General features: G+C 39.6%; 1 protein-coding gene across 4 annotated transcripts in view; it reads left to right on the top strand.

The window, feature by feature from the left end:
• APOO (apolipoprotein O) overlaps nucleotides 1-7,556 on the top strand; it is a 56,635-nt gene extending 49,079 nt beyond the window's left edge. For all 4 annotated transcript variants that reach the window (XM_057539096.1, XM_057539095.1, XM_057539097.1 and 1 more), the window contains 2 exons: nucleotides 3,817-3,882; nucleotides 7,306-7,556. In XM_057539096.1, the coding sequence (XP_057395079.1) occupies nucleotides 3,817-3,852 (36 nt within the window). In that variant the 3' untranslated portion in view covers nucleotides 3,853-3,882; nucleotides 7,306-7,556. The remainder of the gene's footprint in view (nucleotides 1-3,816; nucleotides 3,883-7,305) is intronic.
• The last annotated feature ends 14,458 nt before the right edge of the window (nucleotides 7,557-22,014 follow it).

Genomic DNA, 22,014 nt, shown 5'->3' with positions numbered 1-22,014 from the left:
TGACCTACCACATAGGATAGGTAATTTTTTTTTAGCATCTTTATTGGAGTATAATTGCTTTACAATGGTGTGTTAGTTTCTGCTTTATAACAAAGTGAATCAACTATACATATACATATATCCCCATATCTCCTCCCTCTTGCGTCTCCCTCCCACCCTCCCTATCCCACTCCTCTAGGTGGTCACAAAGCACCGAGCTGATCTCCCTGTGCTATGCAGCTGCTTCCCACTAGCTATCTATGTTACATTTGTCAGTATATATAAGTCCATGCCACCCTCTCACTTCATCCCAGCTTACCCTTCCCCCTCCCCGTGTCCTCAAGTCCATTCTCTATGTCTGCATCTTTATTCCTGTCCTGCCCCTAGGTTCATTAGAACCATTTTTTTTTTAGATTCCATATATATGTGTTAGCATACGGTATTTATTTTTTCTCTTTCTGACTTACTTCACTCTGTATGACAGACTCTAACTCCATCCACCTCACTACAAATAACTCAATTTCGTTTCTTTTGGGATAGGTCATTTTTATTGAGCACTTGCTGTGAGCTTGGCCCTGGGTGCTAACTGTATGCTCAGGAAGAGTCTGTGAGGCAGGTTCTATTACTATCTCCATGTTATAAACGAGGAAACTGCATTTTGGAGGAGTTAAGTAATTGATCAAAATAATTCAACTGGTGAGGGGATCAGACATTTCAAGTGGATTGCTGTACCTCAAAAGTTTGGCTGGAAATCCCCCTTCATATGGCAGTGCATACTAATTAGAAATAAATATTTTGATTAAAACAAATGTTTCAATTTTGCTAATAGAAATTATTATTCATGTTCATGGACATGGTAAGAAAATAAAATTTCTACTGTAGCTTAGCCAAGTTGACACATAAAATTAACCATCACAGTGCAGTGCTGTTTAGCTTATTCCTCTAGCCCTTTGCAATCCAATATGGCAGGCACTAGATGTTGACTACATGAAGTGTAGCTAATCTGAACTGAGGTATGCTGTAAGCGCAAATTCACACCAAATTTAGAAGACATGGTACAGGTAAAAAGATTGTAAACTATCTCATAATTTTAATGTTGATTGATGTTATATTGATTACATGTTGAGATAATAGTATTTTAGATGTGTTGGGTTAAATAAAATGTATCAATCACTTTAAAAAAACGATGAAACCCAATATGTTTTTTTTTTTTTAATTTTATTTTATTTATTTATTTATGGCTGTGTTGGGTCTTCGTTTCTGTGCGAGGGCTTTCTCTAGTTGCGGCAAGTGGGGGCCACTCTTCATCGCGGTGCGCAGGCCTCTCACTATCGTGGCCTCTCTTGTTGCGGAGCACAGGCTCCAGACGCGCAGGCTCAGCAATTGTGGCTCACGGGCCTAGTCGCTCCGCGGCATGTGGGATCTTCCCAGACCAGGGCTCGAACCCGCGTCCCCTGCGTTGGCAGGCAGACTCTCAACCACTGCGCCACCAGGGAAGCCCGAAACCCAATATGTTTTGAAATTAGATTATAAGGAGAATGGTTGCATTGTAAAATATTTTAAATAAAACTGTCCGAAAATGCAAAAAAAATTTAATTTCTGGCTTGTGCTAAGTCACAAACTGTCTTTTGAAGTCATAATGTTGTTTTTGCTGAGATGATGATGGTTTCTGCCAAGAGAGATCTGATTTGTAATAGGGTGGATAGGTTCAATACTTCACTAGTGAGATATTTGACTGTCATGTTTTGTTATACTATAAGTGATATGTAATCAAACAAGAAAAATTTCCTAGCAACAGAGTTGTTTTCTTCAACCAGAAGAATGTTTTTATGTGCTCATTTTCTTAATGTCCGAAGGATAAAAAAAGCTTATGAATTTAGCATCTTATATTCTTATCTTATTCTAAGATAATATATCTTATCTTATATTTTTGAGATTGAGTTGCTGGCAAATATAGGTAGTAGAATATATAAGAATATCACTAGAAGTATTTGGCAAGCATTATGTTAAGGTAATTCAGACCTAAAATACATTTAACTAAGTAGGGAACCACATGGTTTTTATGACAGACCCAGTTGTTGGACATGGTTATCTCACTTGCCTTCATAAGCCTCTTTTTATCTCTTCTTCATTAATACCCAAACTTTTTTTTAAACACTCATCAGGTCTCTAGGTTCTACCTCATTTCATTTGTTTATTTAACGAATGTTTGAATACTGTGTGCTAGGAGGTTCTAGGAGTATTGTGCCCTCATGAAACTTATATATATTTGTGAAGGATTCAAACATGAATGAAAGAATTACACAAATCAGGAAGTGCATGGGTGCTATCAATGTGAATAAAAGGTTCTTATCTGAATCGAAGGGTGGAGGACAGGGGAAAGCCTTGATCTAAAGGATGAATAGCATTTAGCCAGGCCAAAATTGGGATGGACCAGTCTAGGTCAAGGGATTTATTTTGCAAAGGTTTTATCCCAGGAAAGAGCTTGGCAAGTTGGAAGAGCAACAGCAAGAAGGCCTCTGTGTGTGTGTGTGTGTGTGTGTGTGTGTGTGTGAAAGTGGCTCTCAAGGAATACAAGGAATAGCGTAAGGCATAGGCGCTGAGTCCTGTAGAGCTCTGTTCAGAGCAACAAGTAGACCTGGATATTGTATGATGATCCACCAAGCAATACGTATGGCCTTTTTCCCCAGAACTCCATCATCAAGTGAATGTGGTCTGTAGATAGGGTGACCATATAATTTATCATCCAAACCAGGATACTCTTGAGAGTGAAAGGGGGCACTATTAATTATGCTGGGACAATAGGTATAAACCAGTATGTATAACTTGGGCAAGCCAAGATGTATGATCACTATGCTTAGAGACAGGTTCTCAACCACTTCAGTAAGCCTGAAGTTGCCTAGAAACCATGCTCTGAAATTACAGGGTTAGGCATGTGGTCCTGCTTTCTCACATTTCCCCCTCCTTCACCCGTGGATAACTCTGAGAGGCCACCGGCAGAACCTGCACCAAGTCTAGACCACAGAATCACAGCCCTATTGCCCACCCAACTACAGCCTAGTGTTTTTCAGATTGCCATCTCATGAGAGCTCAGATCCTTGACGTACATCAGGTCTTATTAACGTGTTTTCAGAATTAAAGTCTTAAAAACATCTGGGAAAGAAAGTAAGGCCTTAAACATTTAGCACGTGAACTTTTCCCACTAGAACCTTTCCTACCTTACTTCTCATTGATGACGTGACCTAATTATATGTTCCCAGATGGTGGCCAGGCGGAATGGGTGCGGTCTGGTTATAACCTCTTTCAGAGTAAACATGTTTTGTGATTTGGCCCCTATGGTGGATGATATACGGAGTGGAGTACCCACCGGAAACCGTCCCATAGGTGTAAAACCTTTTTTTTTTTTAGTTTCAGATCATGATGATTATTCTTTTTTTTTTTTAATTGGAGTATAGTTGATTTACAGTGTTGTGTTAGTTTCAGGTGTACAGCAAAGTGATTCAGTAACCTTCTTTAACAATTACAGTGACATGAAGTAGTAAAGAAATCTTTTCACTATTGATTGGATTTTTTATCAAATCAGCTGTTGGCCGAATCTGTGTAGTGAGGATTAATGGAGCTTTATTTCCTGCTCTCTGTGCCTGAGTCACTTTTTACAGCAGGGCCCTCAGGGAGCCCTAGTAATTCCTTCAGTTTACCGAGACATGGGTCACTTTGCATCAGATAATATTCAGTCACATAGTGAAGATGTGCACTTTGAGATAGTCTACTATTTCTTTAGAAGTTTTACTATTTCTTTTCAAACTGCATTAATATTCTTACTTTCTGTTTTACAAGTCGGAAAATGTGAAGAATTCACCCGGAAATAAGTAGAATACTCCATGCTCTGCCCATTTTAATCAGGTAAAGAACAAGAAAACTCTGTGGTTATTTTTAGCATTATTAGCACCAATTGAAATGACTTGTCTTTAATTAATTTAATTTGATTAATTGTAGCCATTTCAACTTCGTGTGGACACATAAGGGTCAGGATGATATTTCATTCCATCTTTAATTTCTGGGCTTAAGTGCTATGAGTTTTTAATTGTGTTTGTTCCTGAGAAGTACCTGGGTTTTTTAGACAAGCTAGAACTCGACATTTGGGATTTGTCTATAAACCTATTTCAAACAATTATTTCTTAGGCTTATTTTTTTTTTCAGACAGCATTTCACTATAGTAAGCACAGTTGTATTCATCTAATAATCGTTCAATAAAAATTGGCTGAATGCATGACTATTGTAGAGAAGCTCAAGATTATATAGAGTAAGTGACATAGGGAATTCATAGGTGTCGTCTTTCTTTGCAGATTTGAGTAACTTGAGTCTAGAGAAATTTAGGATGGTATCTGATAAAGTCAATCAGTGTGATTTCTTCTGGTCGTATACTCAATTCACCATTTGTTTTCATTCATATGTTCAATATTTACCCACTGAGTACTTGCTAAGTAGAAAACACTAGTTATGTTAATATTATTTTGTGTATATATTAAAAATTATATAATAGCACTTATGATTTCATGGCAATTAGATTATATTGAATTTGGAAACAATCTAAATATTCAGCTACAGGAAAATGGTTTAATTATGGTATGTCCATAAAGAGGAATGTTATTATGTTTCAATAATATTTAATTGCATGGGAACATATGCACAATTATTAAATTAAAAGAAAAAAAGCTAGTGTGATACATATTTAGAGAGGATAATGACCAGGAAACACAACAAAAAATTTAAGTATGTATCTTCGGATGGTAGGATTATGGATGATTTTTATATTTTTTCTTCTATGTAACTTTATGTATTTTTAAATTTTTTGCAATGAATATGCATTTTCTTTATAATAGAAATTTGTTTAAAAAATCAGTGTCACATTTATCATAAGTCATGGCTACTATTTAAAACTCATGAAAGCTCTGGGTTTGAGGTTTTCTTTCTCAAGTTGTCTCCGTGTTTTCAGAGACCTAGAGAGTCATATAATCTTAGAATTTGAAAAGGATCATCTGGCGCAACCCCCAGCCTCAAGCATAAATTCTCTGTAGCCCTGTGTGTTCCCACTTTTCACCTCCACTGATAGGAAAAGCACCCCACAGGACAGCCATCTTTGGGCAGTCCTAATTTTTAGGGAGCTGTTTCTTATACTAAGCAAAAATATGTCTCCTTGTAACTCCTACACAATGGTCTGATCTTGCCTTAGCAGTCACAGAAAATAAATCCAGATCCTCTTTCACATCACAGCCTTTCATATAGTAACCCCAAATCAGCATTTCTCAAATTTTGTTATACAAGTTACCTGGGAAGCTTGTTAAAAAGCAGCGGCGTAAGCCCTACCCTAGAACTGGCATCTCTGGAAAGTGGGACCTGATGTGCATCAGATATGCTGTTAGAAAGGCGACTGGTGGGTAAGCAGCCAGGAAGTCACACGTGTCCTTCAGAGACTTTACACTGAATATGGTTATATTTCTTTACAGGGGCAACGAGCCACAGAATAAAGGAAAACTATGTACATATCCACTTCATTCTTTCAAAAATATTCTGGGCCAGAGTTCAGCTTACTATATACACAGCCTTGATTTCATTTTTAATTTTTGTTAGCTCTTTATTGGAGACGTAATTTTTAATTATAAAAGCGATGCATATTTGTTGTAAAGAATTTTTTTTAGATAAATATTTTTAAAGCTTGTCTTGTCCTCCATTCCTTTCCCAGAGGTAATTTCTGTTGATAGTTTGGTACATCATTCCAGACTTTTTTCTTTATGTGTAACATACACACACACACACACACACACACACACACACACACACACACACACGCATCCATACATGCTTTTGGGTTTTTGATAGAATGAGATCATATTCCTTGTACTGTTTTGCAAGTACACTGAAAGCTCCATGCAGGCACATATTGCAGTTTTATTATCACACCTAAAGAAATTAACACTAATTCCGTAATATCATCTAATATTCAGATAGTTTGCAGATTTCCCTGATTGTCTCATTAATAACTTTTTTACAGTTATTTTGTTTGAGTCAGGATCCAAACAAGATCTGCCCACTGCATTTGACTGATGAGTCTCTTAAGTCCCTTTTATTTTTTTGTTTTTTAATTTTTTTACAAAGATATAAACTGTCTTTATTTTCAGATGTTTTAAGTCCCTTTTAAACTGTAATAGTTCCTTCTCCCTCATTTTTCTCTTATCATTTATTTGTTGAAAAACTGGGCTTATTTGTCCTTTAAATTTCCCATGCTCTGGCTGTGGCTGAGTGCATCCATTTAGTGTCATTCTGTTTATCTCTTGGTTCCTCTCCTCTCTGCATTTCCCATAAACTGATAGTTGGATCTGAAGGCTAAATCAGATTTTGGTTCAATTTTTTGGTAAGAATACTTTGTAGACAGTGTTATGTTTAGTTATGTTGAATGAATGAATGAACTTGCTTTTTTTTCCACTTAATATGTTGTGTACATCTTTCCCTGTTGTACTTATAGGTCTATCTCATTCCTCCTTTAGCTGCTTCATAATTTCCTAGTATGGACTACCATGATCTATTGAATCCTTATTAATATAGATTACTGGCAGTTTGTAGGTTTTTTTTAACAGTGCAGTAAATCTATTGAATTCTTAGAGAAGTTCAAAACAGATTAATAAACAGAGATAGAAAAGGTAAGTTAGTGGTTTAGATGTTTAAGAATTTTTAGTTTTATATTAAAAGATCAAGTGAGTAGTCACTGGCCTCTAAAATATTTATAAACGTCTAATTGCTAAGTAGATTCATTACGTATTAGGAAAAAGGCAATCTGGAGAAGAATTGGTTTGTCTTTGGTGTCTTTGGATTTGATGTGTGTTTCATTCCAGAAAAGAATGATGGGGTGATGTGAGGAAAGGTATGTGTCAGACTAGCAATGATATAATCATGCTCTCCTCCAGCAGGTGGATGGAAATGTAGTTGTTTGGTTTTCAGAAGGGGAGTGATGTAGTGTGTCCTGTGCCATTTAAGCGTTTATTTTTAATTTATTCACCCATCCATCTGTTTATCTCAGATACACAGCTAGCTGAGAATCTGCATGTAGTATTGATGTAACACAAAACCTTTCTGGTTTTTAGTGTACCCATTTATAAAATGGGAATAATTACTGTTTTCTCTGGCTCATTGTGATCCTCATGGTCATATAATGGTATTATAAGTATTTGATGTGATTACTTAAACCTAAAGAATTTTCAAAATGCAAAATCTTAGAGCTGTTTTTATTTTGGGAGGAACTGTTTATTTATGTTTTTCTTTTTCTTTTAGTTATAGGTAAACATTGGAAACTCCATATGGTAAACCAGTATTTCTACAGAAAAATGGCAGAGAAGTTAGTATTGAATGTAGTATATTGGCATTCTTCTTCAGGAGAAACTATACTAGGCCTCTTTGTTATCTTGGGTGATGCCATACTCCAAGTGGACTAATCTGAAGTTCTTTCACCTAGAGATAATGTATAAGCCTTAGAACTCCTCGTTCTCATGTTGCTATTTATGTACATAATTAAAATTCTAAGTTAAAAAAAAAAGTTGTCCTGCTTTTTTTTCTCTTATTATTTATTGAGTGACAGTTTAAGTGTATCTGATGTCCCTGTGTGTGTCTCTGAGTGTACATGTATGTGGGGGGGGATATGCGTGTGTGCGTGTGTGCATGGTGTGTGTGTGTGTTAAAACCATTCACTCTGCTTCTTAGCATCAGCTGTCAGGCAGTCTCCAAAGGTCAAGTTGGGAAAAGTGGCTCTGGAGCTGAGAGACGATGCTTCTATTGCCAGCATAAGGAACAAAACTTGTAAGTAATAGTTTGCCTGACCCTGATGAGAAGACATACAAAAGAAAACAATGACCGTGACCCCTTATTGTGTGCCATTGCCTCCCAGCTTGTACAGATCTTCCAGTTCTTGACTGCCAGCGGGAGATGCTTAATGACGTAGTCTCTGTCCTCTGCCAGTGGAGGAATGGTATGTGGTTGTGTGTGTTGGTTCTCTGTGTGTAGGCCTTGTATTTGCCTTTGTGGCCTCTAAATGCACAGCTCATTGAACTCCGTCTTCCCAGTGCTGGTGGGAACAGCAGGAGTTTCTTTTGACTTGTCAGCCAGCCAGGAAGGATGGGTGGGGAAACTATATGAAAGAGGGTTGAGAATTTCCAAATTTCAATCAAGCTTAGAAATTATAAGTCATCTTTGTATTCTTATAGTGTCAATTTAATTCCTAAATTGTTGACCTTCCAGAACTGATAGCAGTTGGTAAGATAGCAATACACAAATGGAACGTGCACATGTTAATGTTAAATACATTTGACAGAGCCAAGATGACAGGAGTGGTGCCAGCATTGTTACTGGATTAATGAGCCGAAGCATGTTTGTCTCTAGAATAATCCCCCTAGTGACCCAGAAATCTTTTATTTCCTGCTATACTGAAATACTTTCGTGTTACTGTACCAGTCAACCAAATACATTAAAGCTGTGCCTAAATTATAATATCTCACTATAAATATACTATTATTGTTTCAGGCTTTTCCCATTGGCTTGGCTTCCTCTGTCGCCTCCAGAAAGTAGAGAATCCACAGGTTTCCTCACTGTTGATCTAGAGAAGATGAAGGAATGGCCCCCACCACAGCGTGCTCTGGAGATCATCAATCAAAAGGTGTTTCAGAGTCTCCTAATTGGAAGGTATTACTTCCATTTTTAACACTTTAGTCGTGTTGAAACATTGCCTTAAAATCTCTTAACTCCTCCAAGGAGGGTGGGTCTCACAGAGCTGGCACCCGGTAGTATCTGGCCCATATTTAGGATAACAAGAGAATCACCTCCCACCTAGGGCAACTCAGTTGCTTTTATACTATGATCTTTTCCTTTCATGGCTGTTTGTATCCAGTGCTGCCTTTTTTTTATTTAATACTTTTCGCGTGCCTTCCATGAACTTTGAACTGCAGGGAATATAAATTTTGCATATTATAGTATCTTGCATTTCCCTAGCTGTTTATACTTTACTAAGTGCTATTTTATATCTTTCCTTTTTGGCTTATTTCCTGACCTCAGTGCATTTGTACTCTGTTTTTCTCTGTCCTGAGGTAATACTCTCTACTTACATTTACACTCTTTATTCTGTTTCTTATGACCATTTTTTATTATAAGACTGACTCTCAATCCAATTTATCTCTAACTTAATCAGGATGGATCTATTTGAATAACTTTAGGGCTTTGGAGAGAACGTTCTCTACCATATGGAGTGATTTAAGCTTCTCTGAAGAGACAGATGTGGCATGTTTTGTTCTGTAATAATGTGTCCTGAGAAAGATTGCTTTGTCAAAAATCAAGATTTAAAAGCAATTGTTTCAGTGGGGAAGAAAGGGACTAGTGGCGCTAAAGAATGCCTTCATCAATCTTATCACCTATGTCACGCCTTGGTACAGAGTCACAATAATAGTAGTAGACAGAAGAATGAGCCCCGCTGAGGGACCACCCCCCCAGGCAGTGGAGTAGCAGGTGCCTGGGCCGCTGGGTCAGCAACTTTTGTGCTAAGTGCAGTGCTGGATCCCAGCCCAGTAGAGGCCTGTGTGATGCAAGGCACTTCCCTAATGGATCAATGACATTATATCTAAATGGCTCAAAGAAAATTCAGAATATATGTAAAATGCCTGTGTTCACATATAGAGATAGAAAAATGCAACTAGCTTGTGGTTAAATAGCAAATCTGTGACAGTTAAAATTAGGCCAAGTAATGAGTAATGATGATTTTCATTAGTTTAAAGATAAAATTCAGAATGCTTGAGCTCAGCAAAAAAAAGAGACAGATTATGTTTTCCTCATTCTCCTATCTTGATGAACACACTTGGCACAATCTTTTGGAAAAGGCTGGGTATTTAGAGGATCATTTTCGTCTGTGACCAGCACTATTCATGATTATTTATAGGAGCTGAGGAATTTACCGTGAGTGTAAGTTTTCACTTTTTAATTCATTGCACCCACCCAAGTTAATGCAAAAACCACTGTCAGAGGGACCAGCAGTATATTTGTGGGACTACACCCTCATCCGAGGCTTAAGTTTAATTAAAAGTAAATATTTGCAATAATGGTTTTGTTCACCACTGGTTGAAAGAAACTTGCCTGAGGTTTTGGTTTTCACCCTGTCCACCTCCTGTCTGATGTTTTGTTTCCCTTCTGAGAGGTTCAGATTTCAGGTCAATAATTAGCCAGCACATAGTTCTAAAGGTACAATTAGGTCAAACTCCAGATATAACCAAAGTTCAGGCTTATTTAAGTTTATGAAATGATAGCCAAGCACATTTCTCAGTGGGAGAAAAGTTTGTTTTCATAAACAAGTGTTTCACTATTTCACATTTTGTTCACATTTTGTTCAGTGCTGAGTCACCTGTATTTCATATTTAAGGGCCTTTATCATCTTAATCAGCTGCAGAACTTAGTTGTTCAACTTTAGCTGTGACTCTTAAAGGCAAAAGAAAAGCGAAGGAAGTGACTCTTCTCCCTGCCCACCCTCCCACCTGTGACGTAGTCTTCAGACTCAGCATTGGCAAAGTCACTCCGTAAACTCTCTCTCCTCTCAGGTACACCCTGAAGGTACACACTGAAGACTCACTTCAGTGCTGGCCTGTTTTGGGAGTGTACAGGACAGGTGGAACAAAAAACAAATGCAAAGATGGAGGAAAATACAGGATGCAAAGACTGCTCCCCACACTCAAAAGTGAAGTCATTAGTGAGTCCTTTAAATGCTTATTTGACACAATACTGGGATTTTGTTAGTGACCCCAAATTTGAGTGTGGTTGGAGGAATGATTTTTTTAAAAAATAAATTTATTTATTTTATTTTTGGCTGCGCTGGGTGTTTGCTGCTGTGCGCAGGCTTTCTCTAGTTGCGGTGAGCGGGGGCTACTCTTCATTGCAGTGTACGGGCCTCTCATCATGGTGGCTTCTCTTGTTGTGGAGCAGGGGCTCTAGGCGCGCAGGCTTCAGTAGTTGTGGCTCGCGGGCTCTAGAGTGCAGGCTCAGTAGTTGTGGCGCACGGGCTTACTTGCTCCGCGGCATGTGGGATCTTCCCGGACCAGGGCTTGAACCCGTGTCCCCTGTGTTAGCAGGCGGATTCTTTAACCACTGCACCACCAGGGAAGTCTGGAGGAATGATTTTAAATGCTTTCGTTCACTACAGGGAAAATATCAGCTTTTAAGTATCAGCCATCTCATTTATCTTCCATATCTCTTCTAAATTATGAGAAAATGGCTTTCAGGTAATGATAGTGTCTGAACACATACATTACTTTCGCCTGAAACCCCAGGAAGCCAAGAAGAAAGGGATGGCACTAGCACACAAGGAAAGGCTGGGGAGAGGGAGACAATAGGACTCCTGTTTTTTGCAACAGACTTAGTGGAACTGTTTGACTCTTGAAACCCTGTACCCATATAAAATTGACACAAATAGAAATAACAAAAACATTTAAAAACAAGTTCTAAGAAAAGCAAGGAAGTTAATATTAAAAGTGTCATATTTACTTTGTAAACTTTGGTTCCATGTGTCCAATGGGGCCCTTCCTGTAATGAATGCAATATGATACATTTCTCCCCATTTTTTAAAGTTTGAGAAGGTTTTGGTGTGTCTTTGTATCTATGGCATTTTGTGGGTCATACCTCTGATTCATTTTCTGAATCCTCCCTTGGGAAGGCAACTTTCTATTGCAACATTGCTCAAGAGGGAGGCTGTGATGCATTTGGGGGCATGTTCTCTGGAATAGGAAGTCCGTTGTTTCCGTGAAGAAAAGCAGAAAGTGCTTAGTGTATCATTAGCCTGGCTGAGGCTCTTCAGAACCGGAAGTGGCCGTAGTGCTTCCAGGGCCTTCCCCACTTCATGCACCCCACTTGCCTCCTGTTGGTGAGGGTGGAGAGGAGAATGTGTCTCCTTTCCGCACCTGCCCTCTATCCTATCAAGCAAACATGGCACTGTTTCCTACCCCTCACTTTGTGTTACTGGCTCTTTGTGGTCCCACTGACCTAAAGAGGCTTAACTTATTACTAATAGATTTCTTCGTGCGATTTCTGTTACCCCTTGGGACATCTTCTGTTCTTGTTACTTGTTTCTAGGCAGGATGTGAGGTTTAGGAAAAACTTGCACCCTTGCAAACCATTTTTAACTTGTTTGTACTCCTATTGAATTCACCATCACTCTTCAGTTCTGAAGAACTGAATTTCCAGACATTAAAAATCTTCTCTCTCTGAACTCCTGGATCACTTTCTAGATTTCTTATGGCTTTATGCATGTTCTACCCTTGTTAGCTCATACCTGATCTCTAGTGGGCTATAATCTCCTTGAGGCCAGGGCAAGTATCTTTCTTCTTTGTGTTCCCAGTGCTGACCTAATGTACTGATGTATACATTGCAAAATGTGTGTTGAGTGAACTCTTTAAAGTTCAAAATTGCATTCTGATTTTGTTTTAGTCGAGCCTTTGAGGGTACCCATAGGTATTGGAATTATTTCATTGCCACCAACCTGAGAGTGTGTGTCCCTGTGTTTCTGACTTCCAAATCTATGAACAGAGGAGATTGGGCTAGGTACTCTGTAAAGGCCTTCAGTCCCTGTAACTTTTCCTCCTTAGATTTATTAAGCATCAATTGAGTGCATGGTCTAGATATTTTGTTTTGATAGGCAGAGGAGAAATACAGTTTACAATTCAGATGCAAAGACAAAGCAAGTACACAAAACAATCAGAATAATTACAGGGGAGCATCATTGTAACATACAGATTAACTATCTAATAGATAGTGATTCCGTATACTGGTCTTGTGCAAAGAAGCACCCAAGGATATTTGTCTAAAACATGAACGTAATGTACCTAGGCAGTGGTTATACGTTTTTTGTGTACAGTAAGTTTTTTAGAGAAAGAAGAGTAATCAGAGGAAACAAGCCTGGTAAAACAGATGACATTGAATGTGTGATTTTACTTTTACTGCGTTAGGACCTAACTTGTGCTCTCTTTGTGTAATCACTGTTGCCCCTTGGAACACCTTCCGTAGTAAGTTCAGCAGGAGTTAGCCCAGGTTGGGCTTTTGAGGCACCCTTGTTTTATTCTTCTAGCTTATTCCTTAATGTTATTGCATATAGACAAGATTTTTTTTTTTTTTTTGGCTGCGCACAGGCTTTCTCTAGTTGTGGCGAGCAGGGGCTACTCTTCGTTGCAGTACGCGGGTTTCTCATTGCGGTGGCATTTCTTGTTTCGGAGCATGGGCTCTAGGCGCGTGGGCTTCAGTAGTTGCAGCATGTGGGCTCAGTAGTTGTGGTGCGCAGGCTCTAGAGTGAGGGCTAAGTAGTTGTGGCACACGGGCTTAGTTACTCCAAGGCATGTGGCATCTTCCCGGACCAGGGATCAAACCCATGTCCCCTGCATTGGCAGGCCGATACTTAACCACTGCACCACCAGGGAAGTCCTAGACAAGATTTAATGTCTTATTACTTTCAGTATGAATAGGAATTTAAATGTCTGGCTAAGAGTAGTACCAGTTGAGATCCTGCAGGTCGTGCTTTAATGGATAGATATGTTTAATTTAAAATTAATATCTGGGCTTCCCTGGTGGCGCAGTGGTTGAGAATCTGCCTGCCAATGCAGGGGACACGGGTTCGAGCCCTGGTCTGGGAAGATCCCACATGCCGTGGAGCAACTGGGCCCGTGAGCCACAACTACTGAGCCTGCGCGTCTGGAGCCTGTGCCCCGCAACGGGAGGGGCCGCGATAGTGAAAGGCCCGCGCACCACGATGAAGAGTGGCCCCCACTTGCTGCAACTAGAGAAAGCCCTCGCACGAAACAAAGACCCAACACAGCCAAATAAATAAATAAATAAATAAAGTAGCTATAAAATTAATATCTGTTTGCATAGTAAGGTATGCCACTGTCCTTTAAAAATCTCTTAGCTTAAACATGTACCATACAATATCTACTGTTGTAATATACTTTTTAAAATTCATTGATAGTATAAACTTCATCTCACTAAAATGATGACAAAATCAGAATATTATTAGACACCAAATTTGAATGTTTCCTTAAGTAAATTTCAAATTAGAGCTTAAGTGAATGCGATGGCCTCTGTGCAGAAGAGAGTTAACATAGCAAGCCTGAGACTGCCATCTTTAGAAAGACTTGCTTGCAGGGTTGGCCCTTAGGAAACTCAGCTTCTCAGAAGTTCCCCAAGCTGATAAAGGCTGGGGCACCAGACTCTGCTCTGTCAGGTCACATAGATTGTTTGTGCAAATGATGTGATTTATGGCAAGCACTTGATTTTCTTCTGGGGATCGTGAATTTTGGTAGTTGCTAGGCAGGGGCTGCCTCTGCGACCAGCCCCCAGTAAAAACCTTGGGTGCTGAGTCTCTATAATGGGCTTCCCTGTGGCAGAAGCATTGCACCTGTGTGCAGGTTTTCTGCTGGAGAAAGGAAGATACTCATGTATCCCTGCTAGGCTGGGAGGGAGAGAGCCTCTGAAGCTTATGCGTGCATTTCTCCAGATTCTGCCCTTGTCTTTTTCTCTTGCTGGTCTTGTTGTGTACCCTTTGCCGTAATAAACCTAAGCCACGAGGACAACTGTATGCTGTCCTGTGAGTCATCTCAGCGAATTGCCGAATGTGTGGGTAATCTTGGGGACACGCAAAACAGCATGTTGAGATGCTATTTGTTTAATTTATGTTGTGCCATCTTCCCCTCTGCTTTAGAGGGAAAACATAAATATAAAAGGACTATTATATTTACATTAAATATTTCCAGGTCACAAAACATTAAAAAACAGTTTTTATTCGTCTTCCTCAAGCAAAGAGAAAGTAGTTTTTGAAAGCCACCAAAAACTCTAAGCTCCCTTATTTAGACCAAATTAGTGATTGGATTTTTTTTTCTGGTTCTTACAATAGAGTCTTTCTTCCTTCCCTCACGCTATGGAGGCAAGCTGTTTGGGCTAGTTCATAAGTAAATAGGTCATAAACTGCACTCCATTCAAAAGTGACGTACTTATGAAAGCATTTATTTGTCCTACAGAGAGAGCACTAGCTCATTTCAAATATTGTTCTCAGCCTAGATCAGAATGCTGAAGAGCACACATTGCACATTTTGTTTTAAACACAATAGTTTGTTTGTTTTTTGATGGTGCCATAAATATTTCCCTGGGAAAGCGCTACCAGATAGGTAAGACTTTTAGACCTAAATGTAAGAGCTAAAACCAGAACTCTGAGAAGATGACATAGGAGTAAATCTTGGTAAAGGAGTAAATCATGACCTTGGGTTGGGCAATGGTTCCTTTGATACAACACCAAAAGTACAAGTGACAGGATAGATAAATTGGGCTATCTCAAAATTTAAAAACTTTAGTGCTATAAACAATACTATCAAGAAAATTAAAAGACAACCCATTGAGTGCAGAAAATATTTGTATAATAAGACGTATATCTGATAAGAGTCGGTGTCCAGATATATGAAGAACTTTTTTTTTTAAATTACTTTATTTATTTATTTATTTATTTATTTATTTTTGGCTGTGTTGGGTCTTCGTTTCTGTGCTAGGGCTTTCTCTAGTTGCGGCAAGCGGGGGCCTCCTCATCGCGGTGCGCGGGCCTCTCACTGTCGCGGCCTCTCCTGTTGCGGAGCACAGGCTCCAGACGCGCAGGCTCAGTAGTTGTGGCTCATGGCCCTAGTTGCTCCACGGCATGTGGGATCTTCCCAGACCAGGGCTCGAACCCGTGTCCCCTGCATTGGCAGGCGGATTCCCAACCACTGCGCCACCAGGGAAGCCCATGAAGAACTTTTACAACTCAGCAATAGAAAGACAAATAACCCAGTTAAAACTGGGCAAAGGATTTGAACAGACATTTTTCCAAAGAAGGTATGCAAATGGCCAATAAATACATGAAAAAGATGTTCAACATCCTTAGTCATTAGGGCAATACAAATGAAGACCACAGTGAGATACCACATCACATCTACTAGGATGGCTATAATAAAAAAGGCAGAAAATAACAAGCATTGATGAGAATGTGGAGAAAACAGTCCAGCAGTTCCTCAAAATATTGAGCCTAGAGTATTCATATGACCCAGAAATTCCATTCCTAGGTATATACCCAAGAGAAATGAAAACATGGTCCTCATGAAAACTGGTACACACATGTCCATAGCATCATTATTCATAACAGCCAAACAGTGGAAACAACTGAATGTCCATCAACAGAAGAATAGGTAAACAAAATGCATTTTCACACAATGGAATATTATTCAACCATGGAAAGGAATGACGTACTGATAAATGCTGCATCGATGACACTTTAAAACGTTATGCTAAGTGAAAGAAACCAGTCACATATTGTATTGTAAGACCACATATGGTATGATTCCATTTACTTGAGATGTCTAGAATAGGCAAATCCATAGAGACAGAAAGTAGATTAGTGGTTGCTTTTAGGGCTGTGTAGGGTGGGAGTGGAGTTGAGTGTTATCAATCAGGGTCCAACTAGAGAAACAGAACAAGTAGGAGATATATATTGAGAGGTTTATTGCAAGGAATTTGCTTAGGTGATTGTGGGGGTTAGCTAGGCAAGTCCAGAATCCATAGGACAGAGTGTCAGGAAGGGCAGGCTCTCAGGTGTGAGCTGAAGCTATAGTCCGTAAGTGGAACTTCTTCTTCAGGGAAACCTCAGTTCTGCTTTTAGGCCTTTCAACTGATTGAATCAGGCCCACTTAGATTTAAGTCAACTGATTATGGACTTAATCACATCTACAAAATAACTTTCACAGCAGTACCTAGATTAGTGTTTGATTGGACACCTAGGGACTGTAGTCTAGCCAAGTTGATACATAAAGCTGACCATCATGGGCAGGGGCATGGAGGGGAAGTGACTGCTAATGGTTTTCTTTTTGAGGTGATGAATATGTTCTAAAATTGTGGTGATGGTTGCACAACTCCGAATATATGGAAAACTGTTGAATTGTACACTTTAAATGGGTGAATTGTGTGGTTTGTGAATTATATCTCAATAAAGATATTTTTTAAAAGACTGTGTATGTATTTGCATACCTGTGTTCATAGCAACACTATTCACAATAGCTGGGGGGTGGAAGCAACCCAAATGCCCATCGACAGATAAATAAAATGTAATATATCCATAAGTGGAATATTACTCAGCCTTAAAAATGAAGGAAATCTAAAACCAAAAAAATTTTTTTAAAAAGGAAAGAAATCCTATCAGCATGCTACAATGTGGATGAAACTTGAGGACATTATTCTAATTGAAATAAGTCACAAAAGGACAAATACTGTGTGATTCCACTGATATGGTATCTAAAGTACAGTGGTCCCCCCTTATCCATGGTTTTGCTTTCTGCAGTTTCAGTTACCCAGTTTCAGTTACCCATAGTCAACCAAGTTCCCAATATATTAAATGGAAAATTCCAGAAATAAACAATTTGTAAGTTTTAAGTTACCATTATGAGTAGTGTGATGAAATCTTGCACCATCCCACCTGGGACATATAAAAGTTATGTTTATATTGTATTGTAGTTTGTTAAGTGTGCAATAGCATTTTGTCTTAAAAAGCAATGTATGTACCTTAATTAGAAATACTTTATTACTAAAAAAATGCTGACCATCATCAGCCTTCAGCAAGTCATAATCTTTTTGTAATAGTAACATCAAAGATCACAGATCACCATAACAAGTATAATAATAATGAAGAAGTTTAAAATACTGCAAGAATTACCAAAATGTGACACAGAGACCTGAAATGAGCAAATGTTTGGAAAAATCGCACCAAAAGACTTGCTTGACACAGGGTTGCCACAAACCTTCAATTTGTAAAAACTGCGGTATCTACAAGGTACAATAAAGTGAAATGCAATAAAACGAGGTATGCCTGTATGTATATAGGGTTCGGTATTATCTGTGGTTTCAGGCATCCACTGGGGGTCTTGGAACAATGTATCCCCCATGGTTAAGGGGGCATTACTATAGTCAAATTCATAGAAACAGAAAGAATGGTAGTTGCCAGGAATTAGGGTGAGGGGGAAATGGGGAGTTCTTGTTTAATGGGTACAGTTTCAGATTTGCAAAATGAAAAGGTTCTGGAGTTCTGGAGTTTCAGATTTGCAAAATGAAAAAGTTCAAGATGGAAAAGTTCTTTTGCATAGCAATGTAAATATACTTAACACTACTGAACTTAAAAATAGCATACTTAAAAATGGTTAAGATGGTAGGTTTTATGTTGTTTTTTTAAAATCACAATTTTTAAAATGAAAAAAAAAAAAGACTTTGTGTCCTGCATTGCCCAAGCAACACCCCTATTACCTGAACTCTGCCCCAACACCCTGTTCTGTCCCATATCGTGTTATACATAGTCTCTGAAATGAAAATGAGGGAATTTCTCAAAATGTAATAAAAGTATACTTAGGAAGTTCAAGTGATATTAGCTCAGTTATTTCTATTTGTGGCTTATTTCTAGGAAGCTGATGATATTTAGAGATGGTGAGTTTAGACGATAAAATTTGAGGTAGAGTTGTTTACATTTACTTTTTCCAGTGAACTAAGACAACTGCTAAAAGCTACTAAAAATCTGGTCTTGAATGATAGAAATGTGGCTGGCTTCCCTGGTGGCGCAGTGGTTGAGAATCTGCCTGCTAATGCAGGGGACACGGGTTCGAGCCCTGGTCTGGGAAGATCCCACATGCCACGGAGCAGCTGGGCCCGTGAGCCACAATTGCTGAGCCTGCGCGTCTGGAGCCTGTGCCCCGCGACGGGAGGGGCCGCGATAGAGAAAGGCCCGCGCACCGCGATGAAGAGCGGTCCCCGCACCGCGATGAAGAGTGGCCCCCGCTTGCCGCAACTGGAGAAAGCCCTCGCACGAACCGAAGACCCAACACAGCCAAAAATAAATAAATAAATAAATAAATAAATAAAATCAAGTAAAACTTTAAAAAAAAAAAAAAAAAAAAAAAAAGAAATGTGGCTGCCTGGCCCTTCTCTAAGTTTGATGGACTGCTGGGGGGTCCTCTTCAGGGGAGTGATGCAGAACCCAGTCCCATGGTACCCGCCTGACTGTGTACCCTGTGGTATTCTGATACTATCTCACCCCAGTTTCAGGCTGCAAGTGGGGAAGAAGAGCAGCCCACGAAGAAGGGTTGAACCAGGAAGTATTCCCACTTCGTGGTTTACCTCTTTCATCTTCAAGATCTATTGCCAGTTGTCACAGTTGACAGATTCACTGAGAGGGAGGGGCAGCTGGAACTGGTGAGGCCAAGCAGGCTGGGCCCAGTGGTTCTCAATCAGGCAATTCTGCCCCCCAGGTGACACTTGACAATGTCTGGAGACATTTCTGGCTGTCTCAACTTAGGAGAGTGGGTGCCATTGGCATCTTGTGGGCAGAGGCCAGGGATGCTACTGAACTTCTGCCAATGCACAGGACAGTCTCACAACAAAGAATGATCCATCCCCAAATGTCAGTAGTGCTGGGGGTGAGCAGCCCTGCCCTGGATCTTTGCAAGGCTAGCTCCTTGACATCCAGGTCTTGACCTAAATCGATCGTCAGTTGGGTGGGTTCCAATCAACCAGTGTAAGGTAGTTTTATTTTCCTTCTTGCACTATCGCTATATTTTGTTTGTCTATCTTTTGTCTACACCATCTTTTCCCCACATACAATATAGTAATGACTAATATAAATTCCAAAAGTCTGCAAAGATCAGATAGAGACCTTGTTCTTCCTCATTGCTGTATCCCCAGCTTCTTGCATAGTCTTTAGGACCTAGTGAGATGGAATCAATATTTATTTCATCAATGAATGAAATGGATTTAACTTGCTCTAGTAACTGGGCTTCCTCCCTGCTCCCCAAGGCATACCAGCTCCTCTTTCTTATTCCTAAAGCCCCTGGTCCCTTCCTGCCTCCCCAGCTCCTCCTCCTATCATGGTGGAAATTGGGGAGAAGTGAAATTCCTGGGGGAACAAGACCGGCAGGGCTCAAGGGAAGTCTCTGGAGCATGCGCCAACAGGGAGAGGAAGGACTCATGGGAAATTAAAAAGCTAACTGGCAAAGGGTAGGATGGGGGAGTCTGAGTCTGCCTGACCATACATTTTTGAGTGGGAAAGAAAGGAACTAATATTTATTGACTGCCTTCTTGGTGCAGGGCAAAATAATCTCATTGAATCCTTTTAATAATTCTGAGATGAGGACCCTTAAGTCCGGCATAATCAAGTCCACACGACTAGCACGTGGCAGAGTTGAGATTTAAATCAAGAATTGTGTGATTCCACCATACACAAAAATAAACTCAAAATGGATTAAAGACCTAAACGTAAGGCCAGACACTATAAAACTCTTAGAGGAAAACATAGGCAGAACACTCTATGACATCACAGCAAGATCCTTTTTGACCCACCTCCTAGAGAAATGGAAATAAAAACAAAAACAAATGGGACCTAATGAAACTTAAAAGCTTTTGCACAGCAAAGGAAACCATAAACAAGATGAAAAGACAACCCTCAGAATGGGAGAAAATATTTGTAAATGAAGCAACTGACAAAGGATTAATCTCCAAAATTTACAAGCAGCTCATGCAGCTCAATATCAAAAAAACAAACAACCCAATCCAAAAATGGGCAGAAGACCTAAACAGACATTTCTCCAAAGAAGATTTACAGATTGCCAACAAACACATGAAAGGATGCTCAACATCACTAATCATTAGAGAAGTGCAAGTCAGAACTACAATGAGGTATCACCTCACACCAGTCAGAATGGCCATCATCAAAAAATCTACAAACAATAAATGCTGCAGAGGGTGTGGAGAAAAGGGAACCCTCTTGCCCTGTTGGTGGGAATGTAAATTGATACATCCACTATGGAGAACAGTATGGAGGTTCCTTAAAAAACTAAAAATAGAACTACCATACGACCCAGCAATCCCCCTACTGGGCATATACCCTGAGAAAACCATAATTCAAAAAGATTCATGTACCACAATGTTCATTGCAGCTGTATTTACAATAGCCAGGACATGGAAGCAACCTAAGTGTCCATCGACAGATGAATGGATAAAGAAGATGTGGCACATATATACAATGGAATATTACTCAGCCATGAAAAGAAATGAAATTGAGTTATTTGTAGTGAGGTGGATGGACCTAGAGTCTGTCTTACAGAGTGAAGTAAGTCAGAAAAAGAAAAACAAATACCGTATGCTAACACATACATATGGAATCTAAAAAAAAAATGGTTCTGAAGAACCTAGGGGCAGGACAGGAATAAAGACGCAGACGTAGAGAATGGACTTGAGGACACCGGGAAGGGGAAGGGTAAGCTGGGACGAAGTGAGAGAGTGGCATGGACATATATACACTACCAAATGTAAAATAGATAGCTAGTGGGAAGCAGCTGCATAGCACAGGGAGATCAGCTCAGTGCTTTGTGACCACCTAGAGAGGTAGGATAGGGAGGGTGGGAGGGAGATGCAAGAGGGAGGGGATATGGGGATATATGTATATGTATAGCTGATTCACTTTGTTATAAAGCAGAAACTAACACACCATTGTAAAGCAATTATATTCCAATAAAGATGTTAAAAAAAAGAATTGTGTGACTCCAGAGGCCAAGCTTGTTGTTAAATCCTTTGGGGAGACCAGGTAAGATGGGTCCTGTCCTTAAAAGAGCTTCTAATCTGGTGGGAGGGGCAGGTAGGCCCACAAATTAGCATATGAAAGTTGTAGTAGGTATGACCTTTTCACCAGCTTGGAGGTACAAATGTCACTTCCCTGTAACCAAGTTAATTGCTCAAACAGCCACATACCCAAATTAGTAGCCAATCCAATATTGCACTCTCTCTCTCAAGCCCCCCCCCAAATTGTATTCAAGAACCCAAGGGGCTTACTAGGTCTGAATCGGTCAGTCCTAAATGAAAGATAGACACATGACCATTACCACCTGCTCACTACTGAAATTAGTCACTGTAAGGGCTGGAATGGTG

Source organism: Balaenoptera acutorostrata, chromosome X (assembly GCF_949987535.1).
Source record: "Balaenoptera acutorostrata chromosome X, mBalAcu1.1, whole genome shotgun sequence".
Classification (NCBI taxonomy): Eukaryota; Metazoa; Chordata; class Mammalia; order Artiodactyla; family Balaenopteridae; genus Balaenoptera; species Balaenoptera acutorostrata.
This window is presented reverse-complemented; position numbering and strand designations above follow the sequence as displayed.